Source organism: Alosa sapidissima, chromosome 9, assembly GCF_018492685.1.
Source record: "Alosa sapidissima isolate fAloSap1 chromosome 9, fAloSap1.pri, whole genome shotgun sequence".
Classification (NCBI taxonomy): Eukaryota; Metazoa; Chordata; class Actinopteri; order Clupeiformes; family Clupeidae; genus Alosa; species Alosa sapidissima.
This window is the reverse complement of record NC_055965.1, coordinates 7,915,666-7,929,769: the sequence shown is the minus strand read 5'-3', so window position 1 is coordinate 7,929,769 and position 14,104 is coordinate 7,915,666. Positions and strand designations below refer to the sequence as shown.

The 14,104-nt window shown below is 40.6% G+C and overlaps 2 protein-coding genes across 2 annotated transcripts; both read right to left on the bottom strand.

Moving 5' to 3' along the window:
- Positions 1 to 3,016: 3,016 nt before the first annotated feature.
- On the bottom strand, positions 3,017 to 5,305 carry LOC121718239 (retinal cone rhodopsin-sensitive cGMP 3',5'-cyclic phosphodiesterase subunit gamma-like). The gene is made up of 4 exons (XM_042103173.1): positions 5,165 to 5,305; positions 4,190 to 4,305; positions 3,928 to 3,968; positions 3,017 to 3,767 (listed from the first exon to the last, which is right to left on the bottom strand). The coding sequence occupies exons 2-4, from the start codon at positions 4,291 to 4,293 to the stop codon at positions 3,691 to 3,693; spliced, it is 222 nt and encodes a 73-aa protein (XP_041959107.1). The 5' UTR covers positions 4,294 to 4,305; positions 5,165 to 5,305; the 3' UTR covers positions 3,017 to 3,690.
- Positions 5,306 to 10,035: 4,730 nt separating this feature from the next.
- LOC121718242 (retinal cone rhodopsin-sensitive cGMP 3',5'-cyclic phosphodiesterase subunit gamma-like) lies at positions 10,036 to 11,815 on the bottom strand. Its single transcript, XM_042103175.1, has 4 exons — positions 11,738 to 11,815; positions 10,700 to 10,816; positions 10,511 to 10,551; positions 10,036 to 10,398 (listed from the first exon to the last, which is right to left on the bottom strand). The coding sequence occupies exons 2-4, from the start codon at positions 10,801 to 10,803 to the stop codon at positions 10,322 to 10,324; spliced, it is 222 nt and encodes a 73-aa protein (XP_041959109.1). The 5' UTR covers positions 10,804 to 10,816; positions 11,738 to 11,815; the 3' UTR covers positions 10,036 to 10,321.
- Between the last annotated feature and the right edge of the window lie 2,289 nt (positions 11,816 to 14,104).

The following is a 14,104-nucleotide window of genomic DNA, read 5'->3' as shown; positions in this document are numbered from 1 at the left end:
GAATTCAACTTTGACCGTGTCCCTTGTCACCCAAAGAGACACGTTCGTGCATGTTTGGCTCTGACACCGAGTAAGAGGATTAGGGCCTGTGTGTGTATGTTGACATGTGGGAGAGACTACTTGCCATCTGTGGCACGTATTTAGTGCCCAGGTTACCAATCTTTTCCCTGATTTACATAATACAGACAGACAGAACGCCTGCAGGTTCATTCTACTTGGTTATGATCATTTTTCTAAGTAGAATGGTAGGAGTGTAAGTCAAGGCAAATGAAATACAGTAGTGACATGTTACTCAGTTGCTGCTGGCCAAGTAGTTGATTGTTGTGACACTTGGATCACATTAACTAGGTGTCTGTTCAATGGCATTTTGCTAATGAACGTAATTCATTTACGTTGCCCAGTGGGAGGTAATTTTACATTTAAAACAGACCTATCTAGTAGTAGTAGTAGTAGTAGTAGTACACTTTTATTTAATTCTCAAAAAAAAGAGAAGGCCATGACTAAGACAAAGAAGAATGTCTATATTTTGTCAGTTTAGAAATTATTGCATCCTCACAGTCGTCTTTGAAAAGATCTACGTCATGAAGTGGCGTTGACGTTTTCTGCTTATGTCAAACTCATAATGTCAAACTCATAATGTGAGAATGCCATTGGGGGGCTTTTCAACCAACGCAGCCCCCCCCCCCCCCCCCTCCCTTTCTCTTATTACCACTGGTTTTCAGGCTCTTTGACCTCAACAAAATGAATCCCCTGATCCATTTACCCAGCCACTCAGAGAAAAAACAAGCTCACGTTATGAGATCTGTGTTATGGTTCAGTCAGTGCCTCTTAGTGCGTCTCTTCTAGGTGAGCGATGGACTATTTTCCAGTAACCTGGAAAATTCTGGAACTTCTCTCGGCCATTAAAGAACATCCTTTGTGTTTGGTATCAACTAGGAACATCTTGTGTACACATTTTAATAGCTGTTAAACATTCTTACACACTGGGTTTTATTGCCAATGTGTCACCTTAAAGGTACATTATATCATTTTCATGATCAAAAAGCAAAAATATTTCTAGGCTAAGGGTAGACTATCTTTCTCTATTTTGCCTCAAAATTACACAATTCTACAATATTTCATTAATAACTAATATGCATACATGGAGAAACAGTCCAATAGTAAAACATGACGGTCAGTCAACATTTAAAAATACTGGACAGTTTACTTGTGGTCACATGAATGTATATGTACCGTCATAGCTGAAATTGTTGGTACCCTTACAAAAAAACCCTTCAATTTGTCTTAACAAACAAATAATTTGAAAACTGAAAAAGGTAATTGGCATTCATCATTGTTTATTCCATGTTTATGACTTGAAAATTGTGTTGACAAAAAAGATGTCAACTAATAGTTGGCCCAACCTTTAGAGGCTATCTGTTCTGCCCAACTTTTAGAGGCTATCTGTTCTGTTCTGCCCAACCTTTAGAGGCTATCTGTTCTGTTCTTTCGTCCACACTTCTCCAGCACTCTCACATTGCATTTCCATCAACACTCTAGCACATTGCATTTCCATCAACACTCTAGCACATTTCCCACAATGCCACAGCCCCAGTTCCCATATTAATCCTTACTGAAATTGAACAATATTAAAGGCTACACATTCCAAAGCTGTCATTTTATTGTGTATTTTACATTAATACCACACACCATCACATAGACGACTATCCATATCACACTAGTCCTGTGGGTAGGAATTCAAGTTGTGTTCATCTCAGAAACATGCAGAGACAGCTCAGTATAATTTCTTTTGGGCAGTGTTGCCAGTGACTTACAATGTGTCTACTCTCTTCCCATCAAAATGATGCCTAGGCTAGCTAGGCATGACAGTATGGTCATTAGGACGTGATTTATTTTATGTGACAAATTGTACATCGCAGACTCTTTAATGAAACTGGCACCGATGTGTCTGCCATGTGTTTGGTGTTCACAAGGAACAGATATGTGTGGCATGTGTTTGGTTGGAATGTTTCTGGGAACAGTGAGATAGTAACTGGAAGTGGTGGATTTCAGGTGGCAGAACCAAAAGAAGAGCAAAGTTGGGAGCTGGGGCTATGGACCCTTTCAAGAGAGTTCCATTATCAGCATCATAGTTGGTCCCACAGGACTTCCTTTTTAACATTCCATATGTTATCTTAATGCAGAGGAAGTAGATTGGGGCCCAAATAGAACGTTCAAGCATTGTTTTTGTTTTTATTGTTGAAAGGGTCCATACACTATTCACCCGTGTCATAAAGGATGAATTTATGCATTGATGGGTGCATTGATGGATGGATGAACCTGTTCAATATGTCACTGTAACTCTAGGGGCCTATTTTATCTGAAACGGCTGGTCAGAGACACAAAGTTTAAAGACACTTAAGGTGTGTCCGGTCCACATTCGCTAATTAAACAGGCACATTGTTCAAAAGGGTTGTTCCTATGTTTCATGGGGCCCTATTTTGATGATCAGAAACGCAGCGCATAGCGCATTCTTCGCTCAAAGCGTATTCCTATCTTACACTCGAATGCGTTTCACTTTTATTAAACAATGCGCCCAGGGGTGTGGCAATTAACGTCCTAAGGTGTGGTCTAGTCGCATTATCTAAAAATCACTATCTTAAACAATCTAAAAAGCATTATGCCACTGACCAAGAAAAACCTGGTCTATAGTGAAAGGCGCATATGAAGCACAACTGAAGACACATTGTCACAAAATCTAAAGTATAAGTATATATACTTTTTTGATCCCGTGAGGGAAATTTGGTCTCTGCATTTAACCCAATCGGTGAATTAGTGAAACACAAACAGCACACAGTGAACACACAGTGAGGTGAAGCACAGACTAATACCACCCCTAATGTGGACTGGACATACCCCTAAATGTTTCAGAGGTCATGAGCACATCTGTGAGTGCACCTGGCTGTTAATTAGTGTTTTCATGCTTAATTCATTTTTTGACACCAAAAAAAGAAGAAATTGACTCTTTTTATGGGAAAATTCTGACTTTATTTGACATTCTGCAACCTTCTCTACTGCCCTCAACCATGGCATTCCATTGGAACACCTAGTGCTGAGCATGTAGCAATTACACACTCAACATACATTCAAAATTCATAATAAAAATAACATCTGAGCATGAACAAGGAGAGGAAAAGAGTGGATGAGGCAACAGAGGAAAAAAAACTCCTTACTGTGGCATCACATCAGTTTTGTACAGTAGAACCCTTTTTGTGAACAGCATCGTTTAACGTCCTTAGCACCAATTGTGCACCATCTAAAAAGAAAACGTCCATCAATACAATGTCGTGCCTCAAGGATAGACTTTATTGCTCTACTTGACCACTAGAAGCAGCATCAAAGGTACTGTACAGATGTTCAAGTAGCCCTTCCCTTTGTTTACTATCGGTCATTCCTCTAGGGAGGGAGGGGGGAGGGAGGGTTGTCCATTTCAGCCAAATTTACTTTGATGTAGACAATAGACATTGCGTTGATGGTTGCTGTCATCCATGCTTGCTCGGTGATGGTTTGATCATTGGCGGAGCAGGCGACTGCATTCTTGCTAACTGGTGGTGCCTTTCAGCTGTGGCAGGGCATGGCTAGCCCCACCGGAGAGGAGGCAGGCATAGGGGTGGAGAATGGGGGCAGGTGGAGGAGAGAGAGGGTGGGGGACTACACAATTCCGTATTTAGCCAGATCACTGAGCTCCATGTCACCAAACGCCTCCCATGGGCAGACCACTGTGAAGTCTGTAAGAGAGAGAGGAAGAGACGGAGAGAGATTTTAGTATGCATGTCTGAAAAGCGTTAAGGTACCTGGTGTTTGTCAAAATGATAGTGTTTCTTTGTTCTCCGTATCTGCACACATAGTTTAAAATGAGCAGTGTGATTGTAATGTTCTGAGTCTTACCTGTTCCAAGCCCCTCCATTCCTGGGATGTCATCACCAAACCTGTGGACCACAGAAGATGATAAAAAGAAGATGAGAAGTAAAACAACCACCTTTTTATTCCCAACAGTAACAAGACTTGAAATGATATGATTTTAATCTCAGCTTCAGTTCCACTAAATATGAGCATTCTATCCTTGGTCATTAAAAATCTTTAATTATTAGTAATTTGTTTGTCATTTCTCCTTGATTTTCTGTCACATTAACACATTTGATTCCCTTACCCCTTCTGGCCAGGCTTGGGGGCCTTGCTCTTGAAGGTGCGGGCCGCCCTCTGCTTGAACTTGGGGGGTCCCTTCTTTCCGTCAGCGGATCCTGCGGGGTCCATTGCGTTTGTTTACTGTAAGTAAAAGAGAGGTAAAGGTCTCAGCATTTGCTCTCAAGTCTCTTTCATCAGAGTAAACGTCAACAGTCACTGTAAAAGCCTTTGATGAATGGAAAACTCAGAAGTTCAAAAGTTTGACATCTCCTCAGGATGGCAGTGTTCATATCCTGGCACAGTGTTCCAGAAAAAAAAAAAATCTAATCCTGGTTTATGCTCTTCTTAGCCTGACTAATCATTGAGCTCCTTTCTGACGTACACACATAGCTAAGCGCTCATTTTAATACCTACGCTTAAACTGAACCGTAATTCCAGTGACGCCAGCCTAGAGTTACTTTTGGTATGTACAAAATCAAGCCTAGAGTAAGAATAGTGCCATCTCAAAACATAGTGTGGCGCAATTGACTCATTTTGCAACTCAATTTGCTCATTCACTCCACATTCAGATAAACTTAATTTTAGGGAAATATAGATCATGGTCATTGTAGTGCAGCAATGCTAGTTCACTCAATCAACACTCCTCAATTGATCACACTCAATCAATCAGAAGTCCTTCTCCATGTCTTGAATCCGGTCATTACAGACACACACACACACACACACGCACACACACATACACATACACGCACACACACACACACACACAGACACACACACAACTTTGCTTTCTGTAGGTCCGTCTGTCTGTTTGTCTGTGTGCTATTGCATCACTGCCTGCTGAACACTTGCCATGTGAAATGAAACTTTTGCTTTTCTGCATGAGTCTGAACACACCCTGTTAACGTTCTAGAAAAAAATCCATCTGTTGTGCGGCACTATTCAAAAGTCCTTGCAGATTACACTCTTAAAACCCAAACAATTGGTAATGTTCTCTTACCTGGTTTCTCAGCGAAGCTGGAAGAGTTGGCTTGAGTCCTTGCTCCTGAAAGCAGAGCAAGTGCAGAGATGCAAAACAAAGGTGAGCTGAAGAACTCCTCGCTTTCTTTTTGCAATCTCTCAGTCGCCTTCTGCCTGTCTGTCTCCCGGCCTCTTATACCCGACAGTAGCTAATCTCGTGGTGGGCCCAGCCTCCTCCTCCTCCTGGACCACTCCTGCTGTCTCATTAAACACTCCCTCACTCCACCAATGAGACAGAGTATAGGGATCAATAGCTTGTGTGAAGGTGTATTTTAAGGTGTATTTATGTACATTAAGCTGGCTTGTGTTGCACGTATCTTAAAGAGCACGCGGCATGATTCGGTTCAGTTAGACACCTGCCATGTGTTTTGGGTTTCACCAATGATCATGGGGGATAAGAGGGTAAACCTCGATGTTGCCAATGTCTGTTTTTACACAGTGTACTGTTTATGTACCGATTTGTACACACAACATTGGCTAACCTTAAATGTGCAAGTTTAGATGCTCTGTATATAGATGCTCCAGATAAAATTAAAGCGTGACAACAGGTTATAACTGTCACAACAATGCACATTTTGCTATCTTTGTTTCACAAAGTTCTTGGTCTGGTCTATTTCACCTAGACACAATTGTGTTCAATGTAACACCAATATAAGATGTTTAACCCTCAAGGCTGAATTAATCAGCTATTGAGATAGCAGTAAGAAATACTGTTTAAAAATCTTCTACTACTGATACACAACTGAGCTCAATCATGTCTGAGAGAAATACAGTAGGCTAGACAAAGAAAATATCTTGTTTTGAAATTTCTTCTGGGATGGTAACATAATAATGATGGTTTGATACATGCTTGAACTTTAACAATGTTCATACCTTGTGTTTTAGGTTTGTTTATTTTGTTTTCCACATCACAGCTTATGAAGCAGTACAACCTATATCACCGTATAATTATTTCTGCATCTTACAGGCAGGAAACACATGTATCTCCAACATTTAGAGAAAATACAGCTCTTCAATTAAAGACTGAACAAGTTATCCACTCACAAGACATTTTTATCTAGAGCTGATGGGCCATATATTTATACATTCAAAACAGATTACTTGACTTCACATTGAGGTGAAAATTAATTCACGACAGTCACAAAGAACAAAGGTTTCATCGTCCCTTCCATCCTGAAATGACCCGTAAAGGAAAACAAAAGCAACAAAACATTTAGTGAGGTAGTGTGAGGTAGGTGTTCTGACCTCTGCTAATGAAGCTCTCTTATGTAACAGAGCCAGCATGTTCCATGCCAAGACATGCCTGCCTTTGGTTCTGAACTCGCATACTAAGAGGATTGGATCCTGAGGACGTGTCAGACTGTCAGTGCACAAAGCCTTACGACTGTGGTCCCAATAGACCAGGTGGGTTTATATGGTAACAGCAAAGATGGGAGGGGGGGTACATAATGGTTAGATATGGTTGAGATATGGAAAAGATTCACACTCAGCTGTAGTTGGCTCTTAGTGACTTCTATCAAAAAGTTAAAATGCTCTTAACAGGGCTGGGGGGGGGGGGGGATAATGTTGAAATTCATTGTAAAATAAAAAGTTAGAAAACCTGATCGGACCAAATATATATTGCTGGAGCAATGTTTATCGCAAGATGAGTTTTTGCTTCAGTCCATTTGGCTTCATGGAGGGTTCATTTTCAGATGGGTTTGTTTGTTTACATCCATAGTGTTGTTACAAACCACTTCCATGACAACATGACATTGCCTCACCACCTGCGTGTCCCCTCCTATTAGTCTGTGATCAGCGAGGAGACCCTGACCCAGTGACCCACCACAAGATGAAACCTCAGCTCCCATCATTATCAGATTTGGGGGGGGGGGGGGTAATGCTACTTAAGCTAATCCAGTGTGTATACTGCGCTGATTCTGCTATAGACAGATGGCTTAATTTACACTCTGAACTTGAATGATACTAGAACCACCTCAGAGTTTAAGGATCAGATGAGCCAACAGCCTTACTGTCCTCATTGACCGCATGAATGCTTTCTCCTGACTGACACAGATGGTTTCCCACTTGTTTGAGAAAGCCAAAGATATAAATAATTGGCCATTGTCCTGTGGGCTGTATTTGAAATGGTAGAATGAAAAGATCAGGGCCTCCATATGTTTGTTAGCCTGGGTGAACCCAGACAAACCTGTTAGCAAATTTGAATTTGCTCTGCAGGTCAGTCTGGAAAGGATCCCATTGATGTACGTGTCTGAATAACCAAAAACCCAGGAATGTGTATTTTCTTTGGAATTGGGTAAACAACTACATTTAAAACCTTCGTTTACAAGATAGATGTGTTTGGTGTACTTCTGAAACAATTTGATAAGAGTTAAATGCACCATTCTAAAACGGATAGTTCCGGTCCTTGATTATGATTGGCTGAATCACGTTCAATGCCGTTGTAAAATCCAGCACAAACATACAGTACTAACCTGACTCCGCCAGATGGATGCTTCGCATTTGCTCTGCATGTCCATCTGGGAACTTTCCGTTGGAAAACTTTTGGGAAGGGGCAGAAATACTGGTTAGCTGATTGGATAAACCATCTGTCTATCACCACCTATGTTGGTTATCGACGGGCCAAATCAACTAATTAGATGAACGAAGTGTTCTTCTAATGCATTCGTTTAACATACAATTAAGTTAGGTAACATAACTAACATTAACATTTTTTAACTTACCGTTTGACATGAACGACATCAACGACAATTCCCACCAAGTTTTCACGGTAGGCCCTACACTTCTGAAGAAAGTATATTCCTCCATTATGAACTGGAATCGGCCGTGGAGGATGTCTGTGTCTTTCATTCCTCCCAGCTGCATGGCTGAGACTCATAGCTTCACAGCTTCCCCAGGAAGACTTTCTAATTTCATCTGTGGATGGCGTCATGTTGTTCGTTGCGTTACACCTAAACCTGCTCAAAACCAACGCTGATTGGCCGTTCGTTTGGTGAACTGCTCCAAATTTTCTCTATTGGAAAGATGCCAGACTGATCTGCGAGTGGAAACCTGAAGCTTGCGAAATCAGGATGGTCTCACAAGGCTACAAACATACACCTTGACCGCATTTCGTTCTATATTACTGCTCTACCGCAACTCGATACAAAAGTTACCTTGCTCGTCATGCCTAACAACATGCCTTAGCTGTTCTAAAATCAGTGAAACCTACGGCCTCTCGGGGCTTATTGCTTAAATTTAAGTTTCATTTCACTGTTGGTTACGCCCCTCAGAAATCATAAAATGGGAAGTTCGGTAACAGGCGTCAATGATCCTTTCCAGATGGACCTGCAGAGAAAATTCCAATTTGCTAACATTTTCGTCTACAGTAGGTTCACCAAGGCTACATGTTTATAAAATATCTCAAAAAACAAATTGAGGAGCAGGCGTTTTTACATGACCTGCAGTCCAGTGATCTGGGATTCTTCTTTAAATCTTATCCCACATGCTGAACTGATTTTGCAATACTTTATTTCTGTCTTTAAAGCAACACCAAAGAACTTTCCCTCTGTCGCACACACGCTATTTGTTTATCCAGCTTTGCAAATAACGATGTCCACAGACAAGGTAGAATATTTTGCATGACCTATAAAAGATGTATTGCGACATCAGATGCAAGTCAAATTTGTAGTTTCTTATGTCAAATTCCATCGAACTACAGATCCGCTACCCGATCTGGCAAACTTACATAGTGCGGTTATAGCCGATAAAGGGCCACGAAGCGAATGCAGAATTGCCGTTCACCCTGTTACGAGTTGATGAACCACTGAAACGATTTTGGAAACATTATTTTAAGGTATAGGATACTCTTTGGTGTTGCTTTAACACCATAGCAGATAAACATTTATTTTTATTTAATTTTTAATTTATTATTTTAATTTGTATTTTTGTTATCTATACTCCCAACAGATTATGCTTGATTTTAAGGGTTTATGATAAAAAATGTTTAATGTTGATTTTATCAATGTGGTTCTCTGCTTGATCAACTCAGTGGGATGGATGTGACACTAGAGACTCCCGACCATTTAACTGTCACGATTTCTAAGGAAGAGAGGATTTTATATTCAAGTAATAACTCTTCATTGTCATTCAGACCAGTAAACTAATCTGAAGTTGTCTATGCATTGTGCAATTCCAAGTATATAAAAATGATTCATTTAACATTTTCCTTCAGGTTCCTAGATGACTCCCACAATGATGACAATTTTTTTGCCACTGCCATTTGACTTGCCACTAAATGTCTGATTGATTGATTGACTTGTCTGACTGAATGATTTGACATTTAAAGACACAGTCCTTTATTGTGAGAGGTTTGACTTCAACAGTAGTGTAGATGTTGATATGGAATATGTATGGAGTATTATGGCTCAATCTGAGCTATATTTGTTTATCATTTACAAGACGACACCAGAGATTTGTTCTAGAGTAAAATAGCTTGAGGTTACTTTTGCTGAATTTGTTGAAGGGTTCTGGATTATAATAAAGCACTGAAGGCTAACCTTTAAATAACCAAATAGGGAAATCAGTGTTAACCATGGTGGTCCAAAAGCCATTTATATGTCTTATGTAGAGTGAAGTCAAGAAGGTTGAGTCATTGAAATTATGTTGGGAAAATACTGCATTTATTTCTTGCTCTAGAGGAATTCTAGAGAAAATGCGGGGTAATCACATATCAGACAATAAATCCATTTCATGAAAATAAAATAAAACTCTTTGTACATAAATAAATATCTGCATTCACATAACCTTTGAGGGAAGGTGCAGAGGACAAAAAGGCAGGAGCAAAGGAGTCCATTTTCGTTGTGATATCGCAATACAATTTGAGATACCCTCACAAGATAGTGTCCAGTAGCCCTCTTAGCACAAGCTGCAGCATTTGCTCAGACGTTTGGACTAGAGTTCAGTGTCGTGTCTTTGGGGAAATTGACTTTCCTCTTCAGGACCAAAGCAGAAGCCTAAATTGCATAGCTGAAACCGCTGTTCCATAACCGATGCAAGTGCACACTCGTGCGTCACAACGCCAGCTGAGGGATCCGTCTGGAGGAGAGGTAGGTACGGTAAAGCGTAGGGAGACAGAGCAGGGAAGGATGGGGTGGAATTATACAATTCCGTATTTAGCCAGGTCACTGAGCTCCATGTCGCCAAATGCCTCCCATGGGCAGACCACTGTGAAGTCTGTAAGAGAGACAGAGCACATAACAAGTGAGAAATGATGGGATGGGAAAGGTGATCACTTTAGTCAAACGTTATTAGGAGAGTGGGGTGCTCACAACAACTGTGTCCTTACCTGTGCCCAGGCCCTCCATTCCAGGAATGTCATCACCAAACCTAAATGTCATCAAAAGAAATCATCAAACTCAATTCATTCATAGCTGCTCTCAGAATAGCAAAGAATCTATTCTTCCAATTTATGTGTTTAACATTTCTACAAGCAAGAGTGTTTGACATGTTTTGGCTGTTGTAGTCAGTGTCTTACCCTTTCTGGCCAGGCTTGGGGGCCTTGCTCTTGAAGGTGCGGGCCGCCCTCTGCTTGAACTTGGGGGGTCCCTTCTTTCCGTCTGCGGATCCTGCGGGGTCCATTGCGTTTGTTTTTCTGGGTGGAAGGCAAAACAAGAACCTTTTAGCTTCAACTGCCCAAATAGAACAATTTTACCTAAGTATAACCAGCAATAACTATTCAGGTATAGAATATCCCACATTCCTTCTGTTTGGGTTATGTAATCTCAGGCCCAGTTTAAATCTCTAATCCCTTCATGCTTTCTTAGCTGTTGAATTCACTAACCCCAACCAGGTAAGTAACTGTTACAGACAGATTAAGTTCAACTATGCAAAGTCTATTTTAGTTTAGTTTTAACTCTGCCATACAGACTGTATTTAGCACTGACCTGGATACATTTAATCTAAATATACACTGTGGATATCTAATTTAATCCAACCCTAATCTCAGCGAAAGTCAGATGAAAAAAGAATCCAACAGTTCCAGCCTCTCTGTGGGCAGTACTGCGATAATTAGACCACTTTCAACACTGTCCATACCCTCAGTCTTCCACACCCCTTGTTCACCCTGCTTAGTTAATGATCCTTGACTTCTTACCTTCCCATTATATAACTACTATGGAATTTAAAGAAGTTTTAAAGCGTAATTTCTAGTCTTCTTTTACAGAATGTGCTACTCCAATCTAAACTGATGGTGCTCTTTCAGGACCTTCGACCTTCAGATCTTTCTCCTTTTCATTGCAACAGTAGGCCTATTTCCCCTACTTTGCTAGCAGCTGCTACTGTATGCTCTGCCTCAGCTCTTCATTTAATAATCAACATCCACAACACTAACAATACTGTTATATTGATTTACAAATTGAATCATATACACCATATGGTACTGAGCAAGCTTAGAATGTCCAACTGTATTAAAAAGTAGTATACTGCTGGAATTAAACTATCAAGCACTTCAAAATAAAACACTGACGAGGGGTGGAAAATCGCAAAAGTCCAAATGTTGAATTATTTCCCTTACCTTGCGGAGGAGCAAGTGCTGAGATGTGAACCAAAGGTGAGTTGAGGAACTCCTAGCTTCCTTTCTGCAATCCTTCTCTGAGATGATTTTCTCTTGGTCCAGCCCTCTCTTTTATACCCCTCGGACACTAATCCCCCTGAGAGTCCTGTTGTTCATCCATGCTCATCTTGTTCCATACTCTCTCCTCCCTCCACATAGACGGGGATCAAAGGATCAAAAGATTGAGTGAAGGTGTATTTCAGGCCACACATAAGTGGAGCTATAGCAATTGGTTAGTCGTGGTCGAAAACATGTGTACCACGATTGATCCCAATTAGTTTTGATACTGTAAGCCTGCGTGGGCATTGTGCTTGGTATGCTGACTAATTAGGTAACCTGCTCATGAGTGGAGTGTTGAGTCACTGCTGAAAGGCAAAGGCTGATCCCATGGTTTCAGTTACTTCTCTGTACCTTCATCTTAGCCAGCCAAGTGTTTCTGTTCATTTTCATTTCACTGAGATCCTAGTCTGGCTCTGCACAATGCATTTACATTTCCCTCAACCACCAGCGACGAGAGGGTATGATGTTTTGAAAGTGGCAGTGGGAAACGTTGGCAAAAAATTGCAGTCGGAAGAATGTGTACATTTATACAGCATATAAGGTAAAATGCATTGTTTCCTGACTGCTGATGCTGTTTATTATCAGTTTGTAAAGGTTAGGCGAAGTAGGAAGTAATGTTAGAAATCCCTGATCAATGTCAATGGTTAGGTTAGACCAATGATTTCAAACTTAACACAAAGCCTACACCCATTAAAATACCCACAACACCTATTATTACCTCACACCACTAACACAAAAATGTCCAAAAGCCAGTTGAAAGTAGGCTATATGATATATCCAATTTCTGGGGGTAACGAGTTACAAAGTAACACGTTACTGTAATTTAAATACTATATTGGGTAACAAAGTAAGATAACACATTGCGGTTCAAATTAAATTAAACGTCCGTTCCTGTGTTACTCACAGTCTCTCTAATAAATTGACTTAGGTTTCCATAGCAGCACGCATTAATTGCCTATTTAAAATATAGATTAGCTTAGACAAATTATTGTTTCATTGTAGAGATGTGCGCAGGGAGATCATGCAATCTGTCCCTCCCTGTACCGTTCTCCCTCAAACCCGTTGGCTTCAGACCGCCCCTCTTCTCCGCAAATCAAAACACTAGTGGGCTTGTGCATGTAGCCTGGCTCCGCCCTCCTACGTACTTCTGCTCAATTTTCATTTTCCTTCAGTACGTCACTTTGTGACTTTGTCTGGATATTTCCAGGCTACTGTGCAAGGACTGTTCATACTGTACATTCTAACCACCAAATTGAGTTGTTCACACTGCGACCACATTGAAAAAAATCAGACCTGGGTCTGATTCAGGACCACATATGGAAGTGGTCTAAATCTGATTTGGCAAAAATCAGATCTGGGCAAGATTTCAGTGTTCACACCACTTCTGAAGAAGTCTGACCTGGTCACTTGACCCCAAATGAATCAGATTTGGGCCACTTTTGCCTGCAGTCTGACTGATTTGACATGTAAAGACACAGTCCTTTATTCTGGAGAGAGGTTTGACTTCAACAGTAATGTAGATGTTGATATGGAATATGTTTCAGAATATCATGGCTTAGTCTGAGCTACATTCATAGTTTATCATTTACAAGACTACACCAGAGATTTGTTTTAGAGCACAATAGACCCCTTCGCGGTCCACATCACAGATAAGGTGTACGCATGTCGGGGTCATAATTGTGTGTGTGTGTGTGAATTGACTGAAATGTCAAGGAAACATCAAGAAAAATGCTGACTTGTACTACTTTTTTGCATGTATACACGCTGTCAACCAGATAGCCATATATGTCGGACTAATAAATCTCTTGCTAACGTTGTCTACCCATTCTGTTATCAGCTCAGGATCAGGCAGACAATCACCCTTAGCTAAGAGTAATTTATTAAGGAACGGTTCGAGGTTCTGGGGTAACAATGACAGTGTATACCAGTGGTCCCCAAACTTTTTCTTCCGAGGGCCAGCTCACTATGCCTGGCTCCAAGAGAGGGCCAGAGACTCGGAGTAGTTCTATATCAGTAACCATAAATAGCTAAGTACTGTGAACAACAGCACTCTACCTTAGTTGAATATTCTATTACATTTAATCATAGGCTATTGCAATTTAATACCATTGTTAGCTGTGTTTATATTGTCATCATGCCATATCAGTGTAAAATTAAATAATACTAATAAAAAAAAAAAACGTTTGCATTCCCAAAAGTATTAGCAGGGAGTCCCAAGAGTATATTTTATTAAAAATGTGTGAACTCTGAATTCTGTGTCTTTGCATA

What these genes read in the sequence shown, in the direction of transcription:
- LOC121718239 (XM_042103173.1), bottom strand. Translation starts at nt 4,293, where the DNA reads ATGGACCCCGCAGGATCCGCTGACGGAAAGAAGGGACCCCCCAAGTTC. An exon ending in CCCAAGCCTGGCCAGAAGGG is followed by an intron (nt 3,969 to 4,189) that starts GTAAGGGAATCA and finishes TGTGGTCCACAG; the next exon opens with GTTTGGTGATGACATCCCAG. An exon ending in AATGGAGGGGCTTGGAACAG is followed by an intron (nt 3,768 to 3,927) that starts GTAAGACTCAGA and finishes TCTCTCTTACAG; the next exon opens with ACTTCACAGTGGTCTGCCCA.
- LOC121718242 (XM_042103175.1), bottom strand. Translation starts at nt 10,803, where the DNA reads ATGGACCCCGCAGGATCCGCAGACGGAAAGAAGGGACCCCCCAAGTTC. An exon ending in CCCAAGCCTGGCCAGAAAGG is followed by an intron (nt 10,552 to 10,699) that starts GTAAGACACTGA and finishes GATGACATTTAG; the next exon opens with GTTTGGTGATGACATTCCTG. An exon ending in AATGGAGGGCCTGGGCACAG is followed by an intron (nt 10,399 to 10,510) that starts GTAAGGACACAG and finishes TCTCTCTTACAG; the next exon opens with ACTTCACAGTGGTCTGCCCA.